Genomic DNA, 27,568 nt, shown 5'->3' on the forward strand with positions numbered 1-27,568 from the left:
AGAGAGAGAGAGAGAGAGAGAGAGAGAGAGAGAGAGAGAGAGAGAGAGAGAGAGAGAGAGAGAGAGAGAGATCGCAGTAAATGTATGAGTAGGCATGTGGAAAAAGGTGTTATGTCCCACATTTAGCATGGCCATGTCATTGGTTTTGAGCAGGCCTCACTAATGGTGGTGGCAGATGGACTAAGAAGTGGCAACTGAATTTTAACCTTGACAAATGCAAAGTACTGCATTTGGGTAGAAGTAACCCCAGAGAAACGTACCAACTGTGTGGTATTACACTTAAGGTGGTAGAAAATGAAAAAGACCTGGGAGTAATTGTGCAGTCAGATATGAAGTTTTCTGAGCAATGCAGACAGGCTTCCAGGGCAGGTCATGGGGTTTTGTCAATTATATATAGGAATTTTGTTAGCAGGGAAAAGGAGGTGATTATCCCTCTGTATAAGGCAATGGTCAGGCCACGCCTTGAGTACTGCGTACAGGTCTGGAGGCCTCATTTTAGGAAGGATGTAGATTTACTTGAGCGTGTACAGAAAAGGGCAACAAGATTGGTGAGGGGAATGAAGGTTTTTTTTTTTTTTTTTTTTTTAGGAGCATTAGCAACTAAGGCCATATTGCTCTGGGATATGCAATGGTCATTCCCTGACCTGAGAGGCTTAAGTTCTGCAAATTGCAGTGGCTGGAGACTAGGCACCTGCACGGTGATCTGATTGAGGTATATAAGGCCTTGAATGGGTTGAGCACGCTGAATTCTGATGGGATCCTTCCACTTGTTCAGATTACGAACCTAAGGGGCATAAATTCAAATTAAGAAAAGACAGATGTAGAATAGATGTGCGGAAATTTGCCTTTAGCCAGCAGGTGGTTAATTGCTGGAACAAACTTCCATCTGTCGTTGTGGAAGTTGATAGGTTGAATAAATTTAAGGAGGAACTGGACAGGCATTTGGAGGCAAAGGTGTGATTTTTTTTTTTTGGCTGATGCTGCATAAGCTCATACACTTGCTTTCTTGCATCACATGCCACTACTACTATTACTACTACTACGACGACTACTGCATACACAAATGGGATGCCAAGTTCGCTTAGGAACATCATACCCATGTTTCCAATAAGCCTTGATCCTGCTCCAGGACTAAAGAGAGGGTGACTTATTGGAAAGCAATTGACCCTAGAAGTAAGAACCATCCACAGATTGATACCAGTTGAGCCAGTCCAGGATCACACGTCTTGTCAAAACAGGATGGCCTAAGTGATGTATTATGGCTGGGCCCCTCAACCACCAGGATCCCCCTTTCCAAGTTTCCACAGATCACGGCAGTGGGCTGCGCACAATGGATTCCAATGATGTAAACCTGGAACCAAAGTTCTTCTTCAGGCATATAGTTCCCTGAAGAGCTGTTGTGGCCACCAACAAATTCCTCCAACTACATCAATCATGTGCTATACAAGCAGTATCACAAAATGTCACGCCCAAAATTTCACTGATCCCATCCTTCCACTAGTTGCAGGTCCTTTACCAGCAGTTTTTGGAGTTGGTTTTGTTATGGTCTCTGTGGCATCAGAAAATGTGGTGGTAGGCCATTGCCTACCACATAAACGATTTTGAAAGGGGCCAGCTTTGATCATAGGAACAGTCATCATGCATCCCACAAGATGCTCTTTGAAGAGGAAAGGTGACTACAGCAGAGCCCCACTTAGTGCAGAAGGCTGATTACAACTGGTTTACGCCTGGTTTCCAGAGGTCATTTAAGAATATAAATGGATATATATTATTCATTAGATTCGCACAGGTAATTATATCATGATTGGAACCAAGGTATGAGCGTTAAATCCAAGTGATGCTAATCTTGAAGGCCAGCAGCATCACTGGGAGGTCCCCTCACCACGTACAGGTGCCTACGTCAAGGGATTCTGGCAAAGAATGCAAAGAAAAATAGCAGACTTCTATGCTTATATTAACCGTAGAAAGAAGAGGTTCAGTCACATTGGCCTTTTGATGACTATGAGTTAACTGTTGATAACGCTGCTGGGGTTGTGGACAAATTGAATAGGAATTTTGCATTTACATTACATAACCTGAGAACAAAGCGGAGGAGAAATTGTTGAATTTAAACATAAGAAAGGCACCTGGGGTGAAGGGAATCAATCCATTTATATCAAGGGAGGCAACAAAGGAGGTAAGCAAACCCATAATTATGACAGCATTCTTGGATTCAGATGAGGATTACATGGACAGGAAATATGCAAATGTATCTCCAATTGATAAAGTGGGATAAAAAGGCGACTTCAGTAATTTCAGATCTGTTAGCTTATGTCTGTTTCAGGGAAAATATTGGAATCACTGGTTAAAGAAGTAATGCAAGGCCATCTGGACAGGTATGCAATTATACTGCAATCACAGCATGGATTTGTTAACGGTCATGTCTAACCAATGTCATTAGTTACTATGATGCAGTGATCAAGAACTGGATACAAAAAATAATTTTGACATCATATACTTGGATTTCAGGAAGGCTTTTGATAATGTTGCACATAAAAGGCTGCTGTACAAAAAAAGAGCAATGTGGCTATAAGGGCAAGTTACTATTATGGCTAAAGGGATGGTTAAGTGGAAGAAGACAAGAGTAATTTCAGACCTGTTAGCTTACATCTGTTTCAGGGAAAATATTGGAATCACTGGTTAAAGAAGTAATGCAAGGTCATCTGGACAGGTATATTTATAGTTATTTATGGTTATCAATGGTTATATTTATAGTTATCAATGGGCACTGCTGTTCATAGACTAAAGTTATTAGTGGAGTTCCACAGGATGCAGGCCTCCGTAGCCAGGTGGGCAGGAGCAGCAGTGCGTAGCACACGCTTCTTGATTAGACCGGGGTTCGAGCCCGTGACCACCAAATACGGAGGATGTGGAAAGGTCAGGGAATGGCCACCGCACATTCCCGGAGCAATATGGCCTTAGTTGCTAATGCTCCTAAAAACCAAACAACAACAACAACAACAGGATGCAATGCTGTGCCCAATGTTGTTTTCAATATTTATCAGTGATATTGATAACGGTATACCAAACTTAATGTCTAATTCTGGGGATGATACAAATGTTGGCAGGGTAGTGGACGAAATTCATCAGAGTGAACTACTACAATAAGATATAGGAAAATTGGGTCGATGGGCTGAGAACTGACAGCTGAATTTTAACATTGACACAAGCACAGTACTGCATGGGGGTATCAGTATCCCCAGAGTAGCTTATCAAGTGTGTGGTACTGCACACAGGTTAGCAGAGAGTGGAAAAGACCTAGGGGTAGGTTAATTTTGCAGTCAGATATGAAATTCTCTGAGCAGTGCAGACATTCTGTCAGGACAGCTCATTAGGTTTTGTCAGTTATCCCTTTGTATTAGGCCATACTAGAGTACTGTATACAGGTCTGGAGGACTGACTTTAGGAGGTGAGACCTCCAGACTTTTGTTCCCTTTACCGATCAGGTTGCCCTTTTCTGCTGGAGCAGAGAGGGGCAACCAGACCGATGAAGGCAAATGGGTGCTCTTACTTAGAAAGACTTCAGTTGTGCAAATTGTAGCATCTCGACACTAGGACCGCAGGTAGATCTGATTGAGTTGCTTAAGTCTTGAATGGATTGAGTAAGCTAAATGTTAATAGCCTTCTTCCACTTGCTAAGATTACACACATGAGGGGGAAAATATTCAAGTTGAAGAAAGATGGTTGCTAGATAGATATGCAGACAGCCTTCAGCCAGAAGGTGGCAGGAAATGCATCCCATGTACTTTTCTTCTCAGCCACATGTCTGAATAGTAAATGTGACATCCATTTTCTTTGGTGTTTCTTTTTTTAATATGAAAAAACCTAGTAGTTCCTTTAATTACTTCCCTGAATACATTTAGAATTTGCTGTTGTTAACATCAACATTTGGTCCCACTGCTCACAATTTAAAAATTGTCTGAGACTTCTATAGTCACCTCACAAAAGTAAAGGCCTTTCCCTTTTCCCTTAGTAATTATGTCTTTAATTCAATTCCACATCAGATGGCAGCTATCAGAGTGTAATTGAATTACACTCTGATAGTTGCCATCCTGGGGGGGGGGGGGATCTTTTACCTGCAGATTCTTAATGCATGAAGAATCATTGCTGATATCCAGATGAAGTGTATTCCTTCCTATTGTTGCCTTTCTCATATGCTGCTGTATGAAACAGCCATCCATGATATCCACAAAAGTCTTCCTAGTGTGTGTGTGTGTGTTAACAACTCACAAATTCCACTCAACATATGAAAGTTAAAATTCTCTATTATGAGCCATTCTGATCTGCTGACTCACTACGCTTCTCTGTATAGCTGTTTGGTATACTTGTCACAGTCATTAGACCTATAACACACTCCAACTCTCTTTTTTTTTCGTAGTGCTTATATTACACCAAACTGACTCAACATTTCACTTGTCAGCCATGTCAACTGGATGCAGTATCTTAGATTTAATATGCTTCTTGGCTAAGAACGTAACTCCTCCACCTCTCCTGTCCATCCATCCTTCCTATTCCTATATATATTGTACTCCCCATATTCAAATTCAGCATCACTTGTGTCTGAGTGACACCATGTCTCCACTGTTCCAACAAGTTCTGCATTTGATGATGTAATCAGAACCTCAAATTCATAAAATTCATTTATGGTGCTCCTAGCTTTAGTGTACATGCAAGTATTCTTACTCTTTGTTACCGTAACAGAGTCCATGTATTCATTTGTTCCATGATGATCCACAGCAGGGGCTAAAATCCCGGACACCTTACTCTCCAGGCTGCTGCATGTACCAATAATAGGAATGAAATAACCACTTTCACCTTTGCATGCGGATCTAGTTAAACTATTAGTCTGTGTATCCCCCCCCCCCAAGCTTGAAGGATTCCGACACACTTATCACTGCCTTGATAGCAACAGCAAATATTCTTGCACCCCTTCAATTCTAGTGCATTCCAACCTTCTAAAAACAGTCTCTCCTGTTAACAAGCACAGACCACACTGGGAAAAATTCTATCCAGTGAGCATTACACATTCTCTCCAGGGCAAAATTAATTGATTATTGTTGTGGAAGTGGATGAGTTGAATAAATTCAAGGAAGAACTAGACTGATTCTTGGAGGGTACAGATGGGTGAACCGTGTAACTGTTTTTTTATTGTTAGCTGATGCTATATAAGCCTGCATTTTTGCATAATTTGCACTCACTATTGCTACTACTGTACTTCCTGAAAATTAGGATATACAGAAATTCAAGTCCAATTTTAACAAGTTTCTTCTCATTATACAGAAATTCAAGTCTAATGTCAACAAGTTTCTTCTCATTATATTGAGAAGAAACTTGTTGTAAAAACCGACATTTGTCGGCTATAATGAGATGCTTCCCGAAGCTTCAGGCCTGTTTTCTAAGTTTCTTCTTTCATCTTATTAACCTTCAACTTGTGCATGGCACCAAGTAGTATTGGTTCCAATACCTACCGTGCTTGAGGTTTTCATCAAAAAAGGGGGGGGGGTATGTTTTTTTAAGCTGAAACATGTTGAAATTATGAGTGCGATTTCAAGATACACCATTGGCCGCAGTAGTCTAAAAATCAATGGTTGTGATTAGTGGTTAATTTGGTAAATATAACATTAGAATGGTGATCCACCAAGATTAAATTCTGGAATCACAGCTGATTTCAATTATTAAAAATGGCACTGGTGAAGATGTCATGGGGGCAATGTCAAAATTTGCAGATATCTTCAAGATTGGCAGAATAGCTAATAATGAGTGGCAAGCAGTGCTTCTTCACAATGACTTACACTTCGGAAATGGTCAGAAAAGTGACAGTTTCATTAATGCATCAAAATACAAGGTCTTACACTTTAGAGGAAGAACAACCCCTAGAGCGATTCAATTAAAACAGAAGAAGAAGAAAAAGAAGAAAGGTATCTGGAAGCTAAGATGTGGGTGGATAAATTAAATTGAAATCATGACTCTGACCAGAGCAGCAAAGCAAAAGGCTCAAGCTAATGGGAGTGCTGTGGCTTAGGGGAGAACTGACGTGGGGGGAGGGGGGGTAGTTGCTCAATCAATCACAGCCTTTTAAAATGCACTGCTTGCATGATGTTTGTGGAGCAATCGGGTACGGGCCATGATATTGCCATGGGGGATGTCTTTGTGTGTGCGCAATGTAAGGAGTGTCCCAGAGACAACTCATCGTTGTTACGAGCCTATATGAGAGCTTGAAAGACAGGGTGGATGGCCTCAAAGGATCTAAATTGAGGGGCCCATCAAGCTCTCAGCTGCCGACATCAAGGCCAGAGCTTGCACTTTGTCATCACGCAACACCGCGGCAACACCCAAGGCAGAATGCGCTGGTCCCACAGGAACTAGTAGTTGTTGGTGACTCTAATGTCAGGGAAACGGGGAACATGCTTTGTAAAAAGAATAGGTGGAACAGGACCAGGATATATCTGCCAGGGGCAAAGGTTGATGACGTTGTAGAGCATATATCATCTTTTAAGGGCACAAAAGGTGATATAGTTGTACAAGTTGGCACTAATGATATTAAGAGTAGGAGACCAGCAGAATTACTTAACAATCACAGGTCACTGTTGAAAAAAAGCTGTGAATAGGGTTGAATTTAAAAGTGTCTGCAATTCTGCCCAGACACGATAGGAGGGAGTATATGATGAGAGCCTTCTCGACCAATTCGGCCCTGGAAAGATTGTGTAAGGCTCAAGGGGTAAAATTTTTTTCAGCCTTGTCTGTACTTGTTAACAGGAGAGACTGCTTCTACAGGGATGGGATACACTTAAATAGAAAGAGTGCAAGAATATTTGCTGATGCTATCGAGGCAGTGTTAGGTGGGTCGGAAAACTGCTAGCTTGGAGGGATACAACGACTAATAGATTAAAAGGAGCCACTGGAAGAGGTGAAAGTGATTTTGCACTGTGCTACTGGAATGAGCAGCAGCCTGGAAAACAAGATGCAGGATATTTCAGAGACTGCTGGAAGTCACTGCGGTACAAGTAAACACATGGGTTGTGTTAGGGTAGCTAAGAATAGGAACAGGTGCATGTATCCTTGCATGTACACCAATGCTAGGAGTTTGGTAAATAAATTTGATGAATTTGAGGTATTGCTCGAAACATCAAAGGCAGATATTGTTGGGATATCAGTGACGTGGTGTCACAGATATAAGGAATGCAGAACTGGAATTTGGGGAGTACAATGAGTACAGAAAGGATAGACAGGATAGGAAGGGAGGAGGGGTTATGCTATTAGTTATGAGACACATAAAATCGAAGGAAGTGAAGCCAGTCGACATTGCTGGACAGTGCAGTGTCGAATCAGTTTGGTGTGAAATAAGCATTGGGAGATCAAAATTGAGAGAAGGAGTGTGCTTTAGGCTAATGACTAATGACTCTGATGAGTATAATAAGAAACTGTACATGGAAAAAGAGTGGGCCCGTAAATCAGAGAGTCTTATAATGGGGGATTTTAATTTCCCAGATATTGACTGGAATTTGTGGGTTGGTCACTCACACACTAGCAAGGCTTTTGTGGATTTATTGGATGATTGTTTTCTACATCAGCATGTTCAGGAGGCAACTAGAGGGAGCAATACTCTTGATCTGATTATCAGTAGTGATTCTTCATACATTAATAATCTGCAGATAAAGGAACCACTAGGTGGCAGTGATCACAGTGTGCTGAAGTGGGATTTACTCAAAGAGGTAACTACCATCAGGGGTAAAGGAAAGGGTTTTTGCTTTCGTAAAGGCGACTACGATGGTCTGAGACAGTAGTTAAATTCTATACAGTGGGACCAATTGATGATGTTACCCAACAGCAAATTCAAAATGGGAAGCATTCAAAGAACTTATCTTGGAAGCTACTAGGCTTTACATAGCAACTAAGAAATATTGTTATAGGCTTAGGCCTAAATGGATGTCAGATGAACTAATAAGACATATGGCAGAGAAGAAAAATGCATAGGATACATATAAATTAACATGTGACACAGAAGCCTATGATAGATACAAGCTGGTCTGTAACCAAGCCACAAAGGAGATTAGCCAGGCAAAAGCAGATTATCAGAAATCTTTGGCAAAGTATGCAAGGAAAAACAGCAAAGAATTCTTTACCTATGTAAACTCTAGAAGGAAAGGGATGAATCAGATTGGTCCATTGGATATTGATGGTTTAACTGTTGATGATCCTGCTCAGGTAGCTAACAAACTAAATGAGTATTTTGCATCTACATTTACAAATGAGAAGTTATTCAGGGAGGGGAATGCCGGAGGCGTTCGTTGTTTGTCATTTGGAGCATTAGCAACTAAGGCCATATTGCTTCGGGGATATGCGGTGGTCATTCCCTGACCTTTCCACATCCTCCGTATTTGGCGGTCACGGGCTCGAACCCCGGTCTAATGGGGAATGCCGGAAGTGAATTAAGCTCTGGCATTGAGCTAGATGATTCAGTAATAACTGAGAGGAAAGTGGAGGAGAAATTGTTGAAGATAAACATAAAAAAGGCACCCAGGGTGAATGGGATCTATCCAGTTATATTAAAGGAGGCAGCAAAGGAAGTAAGCAAAGTCGTCACCATAATTATGAGAGCTGGTTTGGACTCGAGGGAGGTACTGGAGAAGTGCAAATGTGACCCCAATTCAGGAGGATCAAAGGGCAACACAAGTAATTATGCACCTTCAGTTTAACTTCTGCTCCATGAAAATTAATGGAATGGGCACTGATTAAAGAAGCACTCAGGATCACCTAGACAAGACTTCAGTTATAGCTCGGACACAGAATGGTTTTGTTAAGGGAAAGTCTTGCCTGACCAATTTTATTGGATACTATGATGCAGTCACAAAAGAACTGGATGCAGGGAATAACTTTGATATTATATATTTGGATCTTAAAAAGGCTTTTGATACTGTTGCACATGGAAGATTGTTGCACAAATTGGAGCAATGTGGCATTGGAGGCAAATTGCTGCTATCTATAAAGGGATGGTTGAGGGGGAGAAGACAGTGAGTGGTAATCAATGGACACTGCTCATCGTGGACTAATGTTATTAGTGGAGTCCCTCAGGGTTCAGTGTTGGGTCCATTATTGTTTTCTGTATTTATAAATGATACTGATGATGGTATATCAAGCTTAATGTCCAAGTTTGCAGACGATACAAAGGTTGTCAGGGTTGTTAAGGAACCTACTGACGCTATGCTGCTGCAACAGGATCTGAAATGTTGAGCAGATGGGCTGAGAGGTGGCAAATGAAGTTTAACATTGACAAATGTAAAGTACTACATATGGGAAACAGTAACCCCAGAGTAACGTATTAACTCTGTGGTACTACACTGACAGTGGTAGAGAATTAAAAGGACCTGGGGGTAATTGTGCAGGCAGATATGAAGTTCTCTGAGCAGTGCAGATGGGCTGCAAGGATAGCTCATGATATCTTGTTAATGATATACAGGAATTTTTCTAGCAAGGATAAGGATGTGATTATTCCCTTGTATAAGGTAATGGTCAGGCCACACCTTGAGTACTGTATACAGGTCTGGAGGCCTCATTTCAAGAAGGATGTAGAGCTGCTGGAACGAGTACAGAGAAGGGCAACAAGATTAGTGAATGGAACAAAGGGGTGCTCTTACGAAGAAAGGCTTAAGTTTTGCAAATTACAATGTCTGGAGACTAGGCACCAGTGAGGTGATCTGATAGAGGTGTATAAAGCCTTGAATGGTTTGAGCATGCTCAATGCCGATGGAACTCTTCCTCTTGCTCAGAATAATCACCTGAGAGGGCAAAAATTCAGAGTGAGGAAAGACAGATGTAAGATAGATGTGCGGAAATTTGCCTTTACCCAGCAGATAGTTGGTTGGTGGAACAGACTTCCATCCCTTGTTGTGGAAGTTAATAGCCTAAATAAATTTAGGCTATGAACAAACGGAGGGGTGAAATGGAATTGGGGTTTTGGCAAATGATGGTGCATAAGCTTGCTTTCTTGCATCATACGCCTCTACTAATGCTAATGCCGGCCTACAGAGATAGCAACAAGGCACATTAGAGGGTGACCTTATCGAGTTCTTCTTGAATATGCCTGGTTCACAGTACTTAAATAAGTGGAAGTGAAATTTTCATAGCTATAAATGATTCTAGAAGTATGGACCAAATTATGGGAAAGAAGTTGACTGAACTGCAGAAAGTTTTCTAACAGCCAGTGAGTTCTTAATAACTGGAATAAATCACCTTCGTTGGATGGATGAGGTTGACACCTTGGGCATATCAAAGGTTAGCTAGATACCATGAGACGGGAGATATAGACGTAGGTTTTTTTTTTTTTATATATATATATTTTTATTCTTACTTTATATCATATATTTCTGCTTTTTTATTACTATTTTACAGTGTTTATTTTAATTTCATTTAATTTATTTATTTATTTACTTTTTTTTTTTTTTTGGTGGTGCTGATGCAGCTAAAGCCTGTGCCTTCCTCAAAATAAGCGGTCTAAAATAATAATAATTGTTTGTGTGTGTGTTTGTTAGAGAGAGAGAGAGAGAGAATTTCATGCTACTAAACTGTTGAGACTTTACCTGTGTTTCCATATTGAAATTATGAAAATTATAATCGTAGCATAATTCTTCATTTGGAGGAATATCTCTTAATGAAAAGAGGCCTATTCGGTACATCCCATTTACTGACCTAAAAACAAATAATAGTAAACTGAAATGAAATTTTAAAAAAAGAAGCAAAGGTAATTAATATGTAAAAACAAAGAATGCATGGTGTACATTTATTTAAAGGTTTCACATGTCAATATTTTAATGTTAAGTTCAATCTTCAATAAAACTTAACAAAAATAGAATTCTATATCAAGTTAAAATCTCACTTTTAGCAAGGGAACTGATAATTGTTATTAAAATAATCTATTTTTTAATTGCCTAAAGACTTAAATGTAATAACAGCTGACTAATACATATAATTTTCTTAGGTGGGTGCCCTAAAGATCAGACTAAGTCCTGAAATAGCCTTGGCACAACCACTTTCTCATTTCAAATTCTCTTCAGTTTGTACAACAGCAAAGATGCAATTGTTTTTAATTTAACAACACATGAAGTGGACATAAAAATGTGGATCAAAGTTTTGATGGCACAAAAAAATTCAACTGTTATATCATTTTTCTAATAATTTTTAAATTGTTTATTTTCATTCAGGTTACCTTTTATTTATTAAATTCCTGATAAAAAGGCTGCTGGATTAAGAGTGAGAGATATTGCTTTGAATATTAACAATGTAAATTGCAGTATATTTCTAATTTATTAGAAATAGAAATGCATTAATGATTAAAAGGAACAGTAATTATCTTATTCTGCCTGTATGTGGCTCCCAAGTAAATAATTGATTTTGCCTATATTCTAAAGGCCAAAATAGCAGCAGCTATTTCATAACTTCAAAGTGCAACTTCATAAGCAGCATAGCACTTCACTATTCTTCAGAATGAACAATATCAATTGGGGACACAATTTTATCAGAAGCAAGACAAATAAGCTACAAAACAGGTTGTCATAATTGTGTCCTATATTTTAAACAAATAACAGATTAACACTTTTAAAAGACCATCTGTTTGAAATTAGTGCAGCTCATGGGTAAGAGAAAGCATGTTCAGCTGTGCACATTAAGATGATGTTTTCTTACTACTGAATACATAATATTAATGGCAAAGAAATAAATGTGCAATTTCAAAGTACCAATTTGTTACCAAAATGTTCAAGGAAGCAAACAAATTCTGCATCTGATACATAAAAATAAATAATAATAATCAAATAAAATAAAGAAAAATCTCCTATATCATGCTATTACCATAATCAAAAAATTACTATTCAATTTTTCCTTGAATTTTGCCAAACCATCTGTCTACCTATGCAGATAAATCATTCCAACTTTCCACGATACACTGCCCAAAGAAAATCTCATAAGATTGAGCCTATGTTACTTCCTAATATTTTATATCTGTGCCTTTTGGTACTTGTTTCACTCCCTAGTAAGAAAATTCCATTCACATTCACATTTTACTGATAGACTTCAACCAAATGCCCATTATTAAAACAAGTCTAGTTGTTCTGCACATTGATAATGCTTAGCACTCTTCTTCAATATCATTGCTCTCCATCAGTTTTTGAATCTTTTGACTTTCAAAAATGTTAGAAATGGTAACGGTGATCAGGACTCTCTCTCTCTCTCTCTCTCTCTCTCTCTCTCTCTCTCTCTCTCTCTCTCTCTCTCTCTCTCTCTCTCCCCCTTCCCTTTTCCAATCTAAGCTTTAGAATTGAAATTAAATTTCATTAACAAAAGCATTTGAGATTAAAATACTCTCCTAGGATGCTTATCAATATAGTACATTTATAAACATTTGCTTTCCAAGAATTTTAGCATTAGCAATTAGTAGAGGCATATGATGCAAAAAAGCAAGCTTATGCAGCATCAGCCAAAAAAAAAAAAAAAAAAACTTCCACTTCGCCCCTCCGTTCGTTTGATATACCTGTCCAGCTGAGCCTTAAATTTATTTAGGCTATCAACTTCCACAACAAGGGATGGAAGTCTGTTCCACCAACCAACTACCCGCTGGCTAAAGGCAAATTTCCGCACATCTATCCTACATCTGTCTCTCCTCAATTTGAATTTATGCCCTCTCAGGTGATTATTCTGATCAACAGGCAGAATCCCATCAGCATTGAGCATGCTCACACCATTCAAAGCAATATACACCTCAATCAGACCACCTCGCAGGCGCCTAGTCTCCACATACTGCAATTCGCAAAACTTAAGCCTTTCTTTGTAAGAGCAACCCTTTGTTCCATTCACTAATTTGTTGCCCTTCTCTGTACTCGTTCCAACAGCTCTACATCCTTCTTAAAATGAGGCCTTCAGACCGGTATACAGTACTCAAAGTTTGGCCTGACCATTGCCTTAGGCAAGGGGATAATCACCTCCTAATCCCTGCTAGAAAAATTCCTGTATATCAGTGACAAGGCACCATGAGCTACTCTAGTAGACCGTCTGCACTGCTCAGAAAGCTTCATATCTGCCTGCACAATTACTCCCAGGTCCTTTACGTTCTCTACCACTGTCAGTGTAGTACCACAGAGTTGATACGTTACTGTGGGGTTACTGCTTCCCATAGGTAGTACTTTACATTTGTCAATGTTAAACTTCATTTGCCACCTCTCAGCCCATCTCCTCAACTTTTCTAGATCCTGGTGCTGCAGTGTATGTACTGTCATTAGTGTCCTTAACAACCCTGCCAACCTTCGTATCGTCTGCAAACTTGGACATTAAGCTTGATATACCATCATCAATATCATTTATAAACACAGAAAACAACAATGGACCCAACACTGAACCCTGAGGGACTCCACTAATAACATTAGTCCACGATGAGCAGTGTCCATTGATTACCACTCTCTGTCTTCTCCCACTCAGCCATCCCTTTATCCATAGCAGCAATTTGCCTCCAAAGTCAACACTGCTCCAATTTGTATAGCAGTCTTCCATGTGCAACAGTAACAAAAGCCTTTCTAAGATCCAAATATATGATATCAAAGTTATTCCCTGCATCCAGTTCTTTTGTGATTGCATTATAGTATCCAATCAAATTGGTCAGGCAAGACTTTCCCTTAACAAAACCATGCTGTGTCTGAGTTATAAACTAACAGGTCTATAATTACTTGTGTCGCCCTTTGATCCTCCTTTGTGAATTGGGATCACATTTGCACATCTCCAGTCCATGGGTACTTCCCCTGAGTCCAAGTAAGCTTTCATAATTATGGCTAAGGGTTTGCTTACTTCCTTTGCTGCCTCCTTTAATATAACTAGATAGATCCCATCCACCTCGGGTGCCTTTTTTATTGTTATTTTTGTTTGTCTTACTTCAGACATCAAGTAATTATGACTGCAACAACAAAGATACTGTTGCAAATTTTCCACCCCTTCAGAAATGAGGACAAATGTGTGCTGATTACAGTGGCACTGCTGGTTAGACTTTAATGACTATGCTAACTATTTCAAAAACTTCACAAGATCTGCCCTCTGGTTATTTTTTCTCATCAGAATGAATATTCTCTCACATATAAGCTTAATCATGTATCCTTTGTACCTGGTCTCCAGAAGCAGGAATTTGACCACTAGCCTGGTTTCTCTTCTCTGCATCCGTTCAAATAGATCTGCATCCATCCTAAAATGAAGCATAAATACCTAAATGCATTATACAAGATTTGGCCTAGCTATTATCTTATATAGCAGAAAAAATTATCAAATTACCTAGGCTAGCCAAATTCCTCTACATCATAGACAAAATTCAAGACATAGTCCTAGCACCACACTGCTCAGAGAAATTTGTGTCTGCATAATTGTTCCAGGTCATTGCTGTTCTATACAAACCTGAGTTGGGTACCGCTCAGATGTTAGGTTAGTCTAGAATCATTGCTAACCATATGCAGTACATGAATTTGTCGATGTGAAAATTCAATTACCGCTTGTTAGCCCATTCACCTAAATTTCCGACATCATACTGCAGTCATTAACCACCCACCCATTCACTGTATTATGCAAAATTTGAAACCAAGCCTGAGATGCCTACTTCAATATTGCTGAAAAATAGAGAAAACAACAATGGGCCCAGCACAGAATACTTGGCAAATCCAGTATTAACATTGGTCCAAGAAAAGCAGTAGCAACTGATAACAACTCTCTCTCACTTCTTCCACTCAACCATCTCTTTATTCACAGTAGTAATCTGTCCCAAATACCACACTACTCCAAGCTGTTCAACTGTAATTCGTGTAGAATGGTATCGAGACATTTTTGAAATTATTCTTGAAGTTAAACATAAAAAAACAGACCTGCAGTAGATGGAATCTATTGGAGTTATACTGAAGGAGGCAGAAAGAGAAGTAAGCAAACCCTTAGACATAATTATGAGAGCATCCTTAGATTCAGGGGAGGTCCCCATGGACTGGAGATGTGCAAATGTATCCTCAATTCACAAAGAGGGTTCAAAGGGTGACACAAATAATTATAGACATGTTAGTTTAACTTCTGCTCTGGGGAAAATAATGGAGTCACTGGTTACAGAAGTGATGAAATATCACCTAGACAAGACTGCAGTATTAGTTCAGACACAGCATGGGTTTCTTAAGGGGAAGTCTTGTCTGACCAATTTGAATGGATACTACAATATTGTCACAAAGGAACTGGAAGCAAAAAAATTATTTTGAAATCATATACTTGGATTTCAGGAAAGTTTCTGATACTGTTGCACGCGGAAGACTGCTGTACAATTTGGAGCAGTATGGCATTAAGGGCAAGTTGCTGCAATGGATAAAGGGAAGGTTGAATGGGAGATGGCAGAGAGTGGTAATAAATGGTCACTGCTCTACATGAACTAATTTATTAGTGGAGTCCCCCAGGGTTTGGTGCTGGGCCCATTGTTTTGTGTATTTATTAACGATATCAATGAAGGTATATCAGGCTAGATTTCCAAGTTTGCAGATGAAACAAAGGTTGGCAGGGTTGTTAATGATAGTAAACGGCAACAGGATCTAGAAAAGTTAGATCTAGAAAAGTTTATGCTACGGCAACAGGATCTAGAAAAGTTAGGTAAATGGGCTCAGAAGTGGCAACTGAAGTTTAATATTGATAAATGCAAAGTACTGCATATATGGGTAGCAGTAACCCAAGAAATGTACCAACTGTGTGGTACTACAATCAGGGAGGTGGAGAATGAAAAAGACCTGGGGTAATTTGGCAGTCAGATATGAAGTTCTTGAGTACTGCATACAGGTCTGGAGGCCAAATTTTAGAAAGGATGCAGAGTTGCTAGAATGAATACAGAGAAAGGCAACAAGATTGGTGAAAGGAACAAAGGGGTTCTCTCAATGGGAGACCCTTAAATTCTGTACGTTGCAGGATCTGGAAACTAGGAACTTGTGAGGTGATATGATTGTGATGTACAAGGCCTTGAATGGATTGAGCAGGACCAATGTTATGGGATACTTCTGCATGGTCAGATTAAGAACCTCAGGGGGCATAGATTCAAACTGAGGAAAGACAGTTGTAGATTTTTTTTTTTTTTTTTTTTTTTTCGGAGCATTAGCAACTAAGGCCATATTGCTCCGGGATATGCGGTGGTCATTCCCTGACCTTTCCGCATCCTCCGTATTTGGTGGTGACGGGCTCGAACCCCGGTCTAATCAAGAAGCGTGTGCTACGCACTGCTGCTCCTGCCCACCTGGCTACAGAGGCGCCCAGACAGTTGTAGATCAGATGTGCAGAAGTTTTCCTTTAGCCAATGGGTAGTTGATTGCTGGAACAGTCTTCCATCTGTTGTTGTGGAAATTGATAGCTTAAATAAATTTAACGCTGAGCTAGACAAACATTTGGAGGGACAGAATGAGTGAAATGGGAAGGGTTTTTTTTGGGTGATGCTCTATAAGCATGCTTTCTTGCATCAAATGCCTCAACTAATGCTAATATGATGGGATCTATCCAATTATATTGAAGGAGGTGGCAGGGGAAGTGAGCAAACCCTTAGCCATAATTATAAGAGCTTCCTTGGACTCAGGGGAAGTACCCATGGACTGGAGATGTGCAAATGTGACCCCAATTCACAAAGGAGGATCAAAGGGCGACACAAGTAATTATAGACCTGTTAGTTTAACTTCTGTTCCAGAAAAATTAATGGAGGCACTGGTTAAAGAAGCACTGCAGGATCATCTAGACAAGACTTCAGTTATAGCTCAAACGCAGCATGATTTTGTTAAGGGGAAGTCTTGCGTGACCAATTTGATTGGATACTATGATGCATTCACAAAAGAACTGGATGCAGGGAATAACTTTGATATTATATACTTGGATCTTAGAAAGGCTTTTGATACTGTTGCACATGGAAGACTGCTGCACAAATTGGAGCAGTGGCACTGGAAGTAAATTGCTGCTATGGATAAAGGGGTGGTTGAGGGGGAGAAGACAGAGAGTGGTAATCAATGGACACTGCTCATCGTGGACTAATGATATTAGTGGAGTCCCTCAGGGTTCAGTATTGGGTCCATTATTGTTTTCTGTATTTATAAATGATACTGATGATGGTATATCAAGCTTAATGTCCAAGTTTGCAGACGATACGAAGGTTGGCAGGGTTGTCAAGGACACTACTGACACTATGCTACTGCAACAGGATCTGGAAAGGTTGAGCAGATGGGCTGAGAGGTGGCAAATGAAGTTTAACATTGACAAATGTAAAGTACTACATATGGGAAACAGCAACCCCGGAGCAACGTATCAACTATGTGGTACTAAACTGACAGTGGTAGAGAATGAAAGGGACCTGGGGGTGGTTGTGAAGGCAGATATGAAGTTCTCTGAGCAGTGCAGACGGGCTGCAAGAGTAGCTCATGGTGTATTGTCAATGATATATAGGAATTTTTCTAGCAGGGATAAGGAGGTGATTATTCCCTTGTATAAGGCAATGGTCAGGCCACACCTAGAGTACTGTATACAGGTCTGGAGGCCCCATTTCAAGAAGGATGTAGAGATGCTGGAACAAGTACAGAGAAGGGCAACAAGATTAGTGAATGGAACAAAGGGGTGCTCTTACGAAGAAAGGCTTAAGTTTTGCAAATTACAGTGTCTGGGGACTAGACACAGCGAGGTGATCTGATAGAGGTGTATAAAGCCTTGAATGGTTTGAGCATGCTCAATGCTGATGGGATTCTTCCTCTTGCTCAGAATAATCACCTGAGAGGGCATAAATTCAAATTGAGGAAAGACAGATGTAGGATAGACGTGAGGAAATTTGCCTTTAGCCAGCGGGTGGTTGGTTGGTTGGATAGACTTCCATCCCTTGTCGTGGAAGTTGATAGCCTAAATAAGTTTAAGGCTCAGCTGGACAGGTATTTCGAATGAACAGAGGGGTGAAGTGGAAGTGGTTATTTTTTATTTATTTATTTTTTTTTTTTGGCTGATGCTGCATAAGCTTGCTTTCTTGCATGAAATGCCTCTGCTAATGCTAAATACGGAGGATACGGAAAGGTCAGCGAATGACCACCACATATCCCCGGAGCAATGTGGCCTTAGTTGCGAATGCTCCTAAAATCAAAATAACAACAGTAAATCAGAATGTTTTATAATGAGGGATTTTAACTTCCCAGATATTGATTGGAACTTATGGTTCGGTCACTTGCACACTAGTAAGAATTTTGTGAATTTATTGGATGGTTGTTTTCTGCAGCAGCATGTTCGAGAGGCAACCAGAGAGGACAATACTGTTGATGCTGTTATTAGCAGTGATCATTCGTATATTTAGAATTTACAGATAAAGGAATCACTAGGTGGCAATGATCACAGTGTACTGATGTGGGATTTATTTAAAGATATAATTACCATCTGGGGAAAAGGAAAGGGTTTTTGCTTCCATAAAGGTGACTACAGTGGTCTCAGACAGTTTTAAAATTCTTTACAGTGGGATCTACTGATGTTGTTACCAACAGCAAATTCTAAGTGGGAAGCATTCAAGGAATTAATTGTGGAAGCTACTAAAAATTTCATACCTGTTAAGAAATATTGTTCAAGGTTTAGGCCTAAATGGTTGTCAAATAAACTAATGAGACTTGTGGAAGAGAAGAAAAATGCATGGAATGCATATAAATTATCCGGCGATGCAGAAGCCTATGGCAGATATAAGCTAGTCTGTAATCAAGTCACAAAGGAGGTTAGGCAGGTGAAGGCAGATTACGAGAAATCTTTGGCCAAGGATGCTAAGAAAAACAGCAACGATTTCTTTACTTATATAAACTCTAAAAGGAAGGGAATGAATCTGATTGGTCCACTTGATATCGATGGTTCGACTGTTGATGATCCTGCTCAGATAGCAAAAAAACTGAATGAGTATTTTGCATCTACATTCACACATGAGGAGTTATTAAGGTTTGAAAATGCCACAAGGTTATCAAATTGTAGCAAGGTGCTTAATGATTTTGTAATAACTGAGAGCAAAGTGGACAAGAAATTGTTGAAGTTAAACATAAGAAAGGCACCTGGGGTGGATGGGATCTATCCAGTTATATTAATGGAGGCGGCAAAGGAAGTAAGCAAACACTTAGTCATAATTATGATAGCATCCTTGGACTCAGGAGGTCCCTACGGACTGGAGATGTGCATATGTATTCCCAATTTACAAAGGGGAATTGAAAGATAGCAAGAGTAACTACAGACCAGTTAGTTTAACTCCTGTTCCGGGTAAAATAATGGAGTCACTGGTTAAAGATGCATTGCAGGATCATCTGGACAAGGCTGCAGCAATAAGTCAGACACAGCATGGGTTTGTTAAGGGAAAGTCTTGTCTGACAAATTTGATTAGATATTATGATGTGGTTACAGAGGAACTGGATGCAAAAAATAATTTTGATATCAAATATTTGGATTTCAGGAGGGCATTTGACACTGTTGCTCATGGAAGGCTGCTGTACAAATTGGAACAGAATGATATTAAGGGTAGGTTGCTACAATGGGTGGTTGAGTCGGTGAACACAGAGGGTGGTAATCAATGGGCGCTGCTCTTTGTGGACTAATGTTATTAGTGGAGTCCCACAGGGTTCGGTGTTGGGTCCACTGCTGTATAGTATATTTATCAATGATATTGATGGAGATATATCAGGCTTAGTATTCAAGTTTGCAGATGATACAAAAGTTGGCAGGGTTGTTAATGACAGTAATGGCAGTGTGCTACTGTAACAGGATCTAGAAAATTTTGGCAGATGGGCTGAGAAGTGGCAGCTGAAGTTTAACCTTTACAAATGCAAACTACTGTATATGGGTAGAAGTAATTCCAGAGGAACGTACCAACTGTGTGGTACTACAATTAGGTTGGTAGAAAATGAAAAAGACCTGGGAGTAATTGTGCAGTCAGATATGAAGTTTTCTGAGCAATGCAGACAGGCTGCCAGACAGGCTGCGAGACAGGCTTACCAACTGCTTACCGATGCAGACAGGCTTACCAACAACACGGTGTGGTTGATGTTATATCTGGTGTTACTGTTGCTCTGACTATCCTACAGGTGTTACGGATTTCAACTTTCTGTAGTTCCTTGTAGGTGTTTGCTGGAAGACCTATTGCTGCTAGGCTGTTGTGTAGGGTCTTTGGCACCATACCGGTGATTGACGTGATGATCGGGATGGTCGTTTCTTGTTGCATATGCCACATCTCTTTGATCTCCTGTCTGAGGTTCGTGTACTTCCTGATTTTTTCTTCTTGGGTTTTCTGCGGGTTTCCAGTGTTTTGTGGAATGTTCTGTGCTTGTTAACAGGAGAAACGTTTTACAAGGATACACTTAAATAGATATAATTAAATACACTTTTATAGGATATACTTAAATAGAAAGGGTGCTAGACTATTACTGATAACCATCAAGGCACTGTTAGGTGGATTAAAAAAATGCTAAATCAGGGAGGATATACAGAATAACAGGGTAATAGCAGCCACAAGAAGAGGTAAAAGTGATTCTTGCATTGCTTCTACTGACACACTTTAAAATAAATAATATATTTTAACGTCATAAAATTTAATGTGTATTAGGAGTAGAAGGATGAAAACATTATATAAATGAAATGCTAATAAAAATATATGTGGGAAACATGCTCAATGAAGGTTTTATTAAAAGTTCAACTTTACTGTACTTCCGATTCATTCCATTTATGTTGAATTGTTATTATACAATTTCTGATATATCACTTGCTACTCTGAAAAGCAGAATTTTGGAACTGAACATGTCTAGAGAAACCATAACCTTCATCACTTAAGAATTGCAAATTTCCACAATATAAGTGAAACAAAACATCTCTGGCAGAACCAAGTTTTTGTAGTGCGAATGATGCCCATTTTGGAATGCCTATAAGCATTAAAAACAAAAAAAAAAAATTCCAAAATAGGCTCGATTTGCACTTTGGAATGTAATCAAGAAATGCAGTGTAAGCCTTTTGCTATACTTTCAGCTCTCATGATGACTGCAACTCTTGTGTGGTGGATTTAATAGAGTTTACAAACTGTGCATCAAACAGCTGGAGCATCTCCACACAATGAAGACCTGAGAAACAGAAGGTGGTCTATTTCTCAGGTCTGCTGGAACCAGACCAACAGACAACGGTATAATGCTCTAGTGCCATATAACGAAGACTTGCGAATTTTCAATCCACCTTACAGAGAAGGCTCTAGAACAGGATAATCTGGTTTACACCTAACACACCTGTTCAAGTAGAGGGCCACATTTCCTAATCAGCAAGTTCGATGACTTAGTCATGGACTTGGGTCTAACCAAATTCAATCAAAATTCCTGCCCCTTCTTGTTTAAAAGAGGTGAAACTACTGGATCCCAACTGAGAGACTACAATATACAGAACATGGCATATCATGTTTTTCTGATCTTGCAGAATCCCTGTTTTACTGCCACAATCCAGAAGAGTGGTCCTTTCATAGACAATTCAAGAAAAAGTTTAAAAAGCTGTGTTACTTCACAATGGAAATATAACGCATCGATACCTATTGTGCAGTATGTTCCTATTAAAAACTGTGGAAATGTGAACCGTGTATCAAAGGGCAAGGAAGTCCAGTACAAATGGGATCGGTGTGGAGGACCTTCGATATTCTGGGGTTCCTTGTGTGGATGTAAGGTGGTTTTACTAAAGTACCTTGCATTCTCTACACCTGACTTAGCAGGACAATATATTAGTACTACAAGACAAGAGAACAGTTTTCTTAAATTGAGCTGCAGCTCTGTACATATAATGCAGTAAACATTCCCTTGGTTCAAAGAAACAAGGTCATACTTCCATCAATCCATATCAAGCTAGGACACTATATCAAGAAGTGACATCTTTAAGCCTATAAAAACTGTGATTCTAAACTGGCTGATGGAAAGGTGGAAGTCAACATAATTATTGGTGTACAAGTTAAGCAGATGTTAGCTTCACAAGAAATGAATTTTGCTTAAAGAAATGCATGGCATTCAGTTCACTCACAGTGTCTTTCTTGGTAACACAGAAGTAAAAATCATAAAAAAATAGTTGAAGAAAAAAAAGTTGTGAACAGCACCACAAGAGATTCCAGCCGACCGGGCTAGCCAGGTGGGTAAAGTGCCTGCCTGGCAACCCACATGTCGCGGGTTCGTATTCCGCCTCGGGCTTGGATCAGAGTAAAATGCAAAAACTTTGGGAGGTGCATTATGGCCACAGAAGCCGATGCGCCAACAACTAACAAATAAAAAAAAAGAAAAAAGAGAGAGATTCCACTGCATACAGCCAATGGAGAAGCCATACCAAGAAATGTGGAATGCAGTTATGATAAACAACTTAATCTGGTTCTTGGTTTGGGATAATCACACTGACATAAAAGACCAAGGCATTCATATGCACAGTTTTAAGAAATTAAGTCAGTCATGGCAATCAAGTTCCATTATTTGTATTCTCAACTGTATTTTTTTCACACTTTTTTTTTTTTTAATGAAAACCACAAGCATGAAAGGTATTAGAAGCTTTAGTACTCAGCACCATGCAAGAATAAAAGGTTAAGAAGGTGAAAGAAGTTACTTGTTGACATTAGAGTTAAATTTTTGTAGATTGCAATTTTTAAGGAAATGTGTGTAGAGAGGTTTGTCCAGAAAATAGAAGCTGAAGGGATAAATGAAGTAGAAGAAAAATTGGTTCTGTGAGTTTTAAGGTGGATATTGAATGGATGAAGATTGGTTGTGCCATGTGTTCAGACTACTTGGAAGACAGAGAGGAAATCATAGAAGCAAATTCAGTCAGAAGAACACTGACAATAGAAGTATCTAGAGAAAAAGAACGCAGCATAAACAGAACATCTATAAGAGAAGTTGAGAGATGCTGTAAGAGATGAGTCATTAATTACAATAATTGCCCTATTTTGAATGGCATCAAGAAGTCTACAGAAGGTTAAAGGGTGGGATGCAGGAACAATATTCAATTGAATGGCAGATTTCAGATTTGTACAGTGAGTAGCAGTTTAGAAGAAAAGTAACAGCAAGAGCAATGGGCAAAACACAGGCTTTTAGATGCAGAGAAAGCAATATTTGTGATGTGCTTATGCCAAGAGAGATTAGAAGTCAAAAAATTTCCTAATAGAGATATGTGATCTAGTCTAGAAATCTACAAGTCTCTTATTTGTGCATAGCAAGTTTTCTCAAATTTTAAGATGGAATTCAATGTGCCACAATCCAGAAGGAAATCTACAGATAGGTTTTTCCGTCAATGAAAGAGGGTCATCAACATATAAAATGAAGAGTGGGAGAAAGAAATGATTTGGAGAACACCAGAATTAGTGGGGGGGGGAGAGAGAGAGAGAGAGAGAGAGAGAGAGAGAGAGAGAGAGAGAGAGAGAGAGAGCAGTCTACCATCGCCTTCAGTGAGCAGTCAGAAAAAAAACCTGGACAGCTGATTAAAAAAAATAGTCAGCAATCCTTAAAATAGAAGCCTATTTATAAGAACTTCATGCCAAACAGAATCAAAAACCTTTGAAATGTCAAGGGCAACTCTTTCATTTTCACACAAATTTTCTATTGAATTTCTCCACAGATGAAGTAACATAAGCCAACATATCAATAGTGGATCGATACTGACAGAATTCATATTGGTGATCACTGATCAGATGGAAGGTTTTGAGATAGTAGGGGTTGCTGGTTAATTGAATTTTCCCTTACTTGAAACATCAGTAAGAATAAGAAAGTATAAAACAGCAATGCAGAATGGAAGTAAGCTCAGGAGCACAAGTTTTTAAACAAGTGGAAAAATACCATCAAGAACCTAGAGCTTTTTTGGCATCACGATTGTTCAAAATTCTTCTGAATTTCTTTTGACAGGCATTGAGTGCAGTGTACTGGGAATGGTAGGAGGTGGTTTACCAAGACATCAATATAGGAGTTAGAAGAAATGTAGGATGCTATCAGGTCAGCTTTATTTTTAGCTGAGGTTGCAAGAGAATCATCCAGTTTTGACAGAGGTGGTAGTACAGATGAGCAAAAGTTGTAGTCAACAACTTCAGCAAGAAACAAGAATGTTCAACTACTATTGAAAAGCAAAGAAAGGACAAGAAGAAAAGTTTTCCCCTCTTAGCCTGTTTGAAATCTAGTTTGGACTTTATTATATGCTTTACTGTTGTTGTGAGCTTTGGAATCAAAAAATGAACCTAGAAATTTGCAACATTCTTATTTGGAACAGACTTAGGTTAGGTTTATTGGAAAACCAAGGTGTAGAAAAGGATGAGATTTTAAGGTGGAGTGTGGAATAAAGCAATACCACAAGACACGATACATCAAGGACCATTGGTCCTTGAGGTTGTCACAGACATTCTCTCAGATAGGCCACACAAGCTGTACTTGCTACCTGGAACTCTAAAACGCTGATGGAACTGATATTCGGGTGACACTCAAGTCAAGCGGACCCAATTTCGGAGAAGTCCAGATGGACTGTGACAGCCAAATCCTCTTCTTGCAACTGTTAGTAATCCTGGGTATAATCCCCATACACGAGGAATGCGCCCCTACCACCGAGTATTACCAGGCAATACCTGGTGGTAGATGACTCTCATCAACCGGTGCAATACCACTACTTTGCTTATTGGAGGCTTCAAGTGGTGGAACCCATGTTTAGTCTCCAGAGCTAAGTTCCAGTCAATCCTTTCCCATCTCTTCCATCATGCAGTATGACTTTTGAGGTTATGATGGGTATCGTGGCGAGATCCAATCTTCCTTACATTTTGAGGGTACAGCTCTAAAACAGTATTCGCAGGCCAGCCGCTAGTTGGTACACCGGACCAGCTAGTATATAATCTTGCTACCTCTACTCTGCCAGAGAGTAGAGGTAGCAAGAATCCTGAACTCCTGTGCTCCTGAACTTACTCCTGTTCAGAGAGTGACTGGAAGGAGTCCAAGTAGTGTGTATTACTAATGACCTTGCACGGATTGTTCATTTACCTACAAGAATACCAGACAATCCTAACCATACAGCCAACACACTTGATCTTTTTCTCCCAAACAACTCTTCTAAATACACGGTACAAAGTGAATGGTCCTTTAGGCACCATAGATCACAACTTGGTGGTTGTCTCTTCTCCAATGGAGCCTTTATCTCATGGCTATTCCCAACCTCGTGTTGTTTGGCATTAAAAGAATGCAAAATGGGATGACCTGCGAGATTTCTTTTCTTTTCTTTTCCTTGGTTGGACTAATGTTTCAAAACTTCTGATGTCAACATTTGCTCAGATCATGCCAGTGAAATTATTCTTGTAGGAATGGAATTCTTTATCCTACACTACACTTTAAAATCTCGTCCTTTATCTAAACCTTAGTTTTTCAATGAATGTGCTAAGGCTATTCAAAAAGAAAAATGTTGCATATCGTAATTGGCTTGTTTCCAACTCTTCAGTTTCATTTTCTGCCTATACCAAAGATCGCAACAACTGTAAAGCAGTTATTAATCAATCCTAACTACATTTTGAGCAGGCTAAGAGTAGAAAACTTGCTTCTTGCCCTAATGGTAGACGAGCATTCTGGTCTCTTGCCAAAGCAATTGGCTGCATCTTTTGCCCACCTCTGTCAAAACCTGATAGTTCTGTTTTCAGCCAAGAATAAAGCTGACCTGCTAGCATCCCATTTTTCTTCCAACTCATGTATTAATGATCTTGTAAAACACCTCCCACCATACCCAATTCGCTCCATTCATTGCCTCCTGTGGTCGTCCGTCAAAAGGATGTCAGAAGGATTTTTACAAATCTTGATGCTAAGAAAGCTACATGTCCTGATGGTATTTCTCCACTTGTTCTCAAAACCTGTGCTCCTGAACTTACTCCTATTCTTTGCCGCCTTTTTTCACTTTCTTATTCTAAAGGTGTTTTTCCTTCTGCTTGGAAATTTGCTCATATCCAGCCAGTTCCTAAAAATGGTGACAAATCCCTCCCATCCAATTATCGTCCCATTGCAATTACTTCTACTCTTTCTAAAGTAATGGAAAAATCAATTAACTGCCAATTCTTAAACTACTTAGAAACCTTTCGTCTGATCAATGATCACCAGTATGGATTCCATCAGGGTTGATCCACTGGTGATATTCTGCTTATGTTACCCATCTACGGACAAGTTCAATGGAAGAAACGTTCAGTGAAACACAAGCAGTTGCTCTTGACATCTCAAAGGCTTTCGATCGTGTTTGGCGTAACGGTCTTCTAAATAAGTTTCCATCTTCTGGTTTGCCAACTGTTTTTTATAATTGGTTATCCAGTTTTCTCTCTGATCACTCACTGATGGTGATGGAGATGACTCTATCTTCTAACTTCTCCATAATGCTGGTGTCCCCCAAGGTTCAGTTCTTTTCCCCTCTATTTTCCTCTTGTATATTAATGACCATCTTCCACTGACAAGAAATCCTATCCATAGTTTTGCCGATGATAGCACATTGCATTCCACTTTCCATTTCCAGAAACCTTGCCCTGCTCAATCAGCTTCAACTTCTCGAATATCCGCTACCAATTCCTTAAATGCCGATCTCCAGGTAATTCTCCAGTGGGGCAAAGACAACTTAGTTGATTTCAATCCTTCTAAACCTCCATCTTGTCTTATATTTCGCAAAAAGGATTCTTCTGCTCCTATGCTTATCTTTGGTGATACTCCGATTTCTAGGTAAGGTGATATATGTCTTTTGGGGATTACCCTGACTTCTAATATCTCTTGGCACAGGCACATTACAAATATTGCTTCCTCTGCATCTAAAAAACTTGGTTTTTCTCTTTCGCTCTCGGCAATACTTTCTTCCAAACAGCTCTTCACTCTGTACAAATCGCAAATCCACCCTAACATGGAATATTATTCCCACATCTGGGATGGTGCCCCCAAAACCTCTCTCTCAGACTTCTGGATTCCATTCAGAAGAGGGCAGTTATGTTAATTAATGACTCCTCTCTAACAGTCTCTCCACTCGCTGTCTCATAGACATACTGTTTCTGCTGCATGTCTTTTCTACAGATCCACGGGCACTGTTCTTCTGAATTGGCTTCTATAATTCCCGCTCGCTCTTTAAAAACAGTCTAAACCCATGCTGCCGCCAGCCAACATCCATTTACTGTCCAACTTCAAACTCACAGAACCAACTTTTCATCTTCCTTGTTTATTCATTCGACTACCGTTTTCTGGAACAACCTTCCTTCGTGTGTTTCCTTTTTTTTTTTTTTTTTGTTAGTGGTTGGAACATCGGCTTCTGTGGCCATAATGCATCTCCCAAGGTTTTTGTACTACTATGATCCGAGGCGGGATTCGAACCAGCAACCTTTGAGTTTCCAGGCAAGCAGGCACTTTACCCACCCGGCTAGCCCATTTGGCATGTGTTTCCTGAAAATTAGTCTACAGAAGTTCAAGTCTAATGTCAACAAATATCTTCTCTCATCTTCTCAACCACCAACCCAAGCACAGTACTAAGTACTATAGGTTCTAAC

The 27,568-nt window shown here is 39.6% G+C and overlaps 1 protein-coding gene across 7 annotated transcripts in view; it reads right to left on the bottom strand.

Annotated features, from left to right (window-relative positions):
• The window catches only part of ash1 (histone-lysine N-methyltransferase ash1), a 1,128,611-nt gene that overhangs the window by 676,461 nt on the left and 424,582 nt on the right, over positions 1-27,568 (bottom strand). For all 7 annotated transcript variants that reach the window (XM_090378882.1, XM_090378880.1, XM_090378881.1 and 4 more), the window contains one exon: positions 10,617-10,725. In XM_090378882.1, the coding sequence (XP_090235008.1) occupies positions 10,617-10,725 (109 nt within the window). The remainder of the gene's footprint in view (positions 1-10,616; positions 10,726-27,568) is intronic.

The sequence above is a fragment of the Mastigoproctus giganteus genome, chromosome 8 (assembly GCF_048544385.1).
Source record: "Mastigoproctus giganteus isolate SK-2022 chromosome 8, ASM4854438v1, whole genome shotgun sequence".
In the NCBI taxonomy this organism is placed as follows: Eukaryota; Metazoa; Arthropoda; class Arachnida; order Uropygi; family Thelyphonidae; genus Mastigoproctus; species Mastigoproctus giganteus.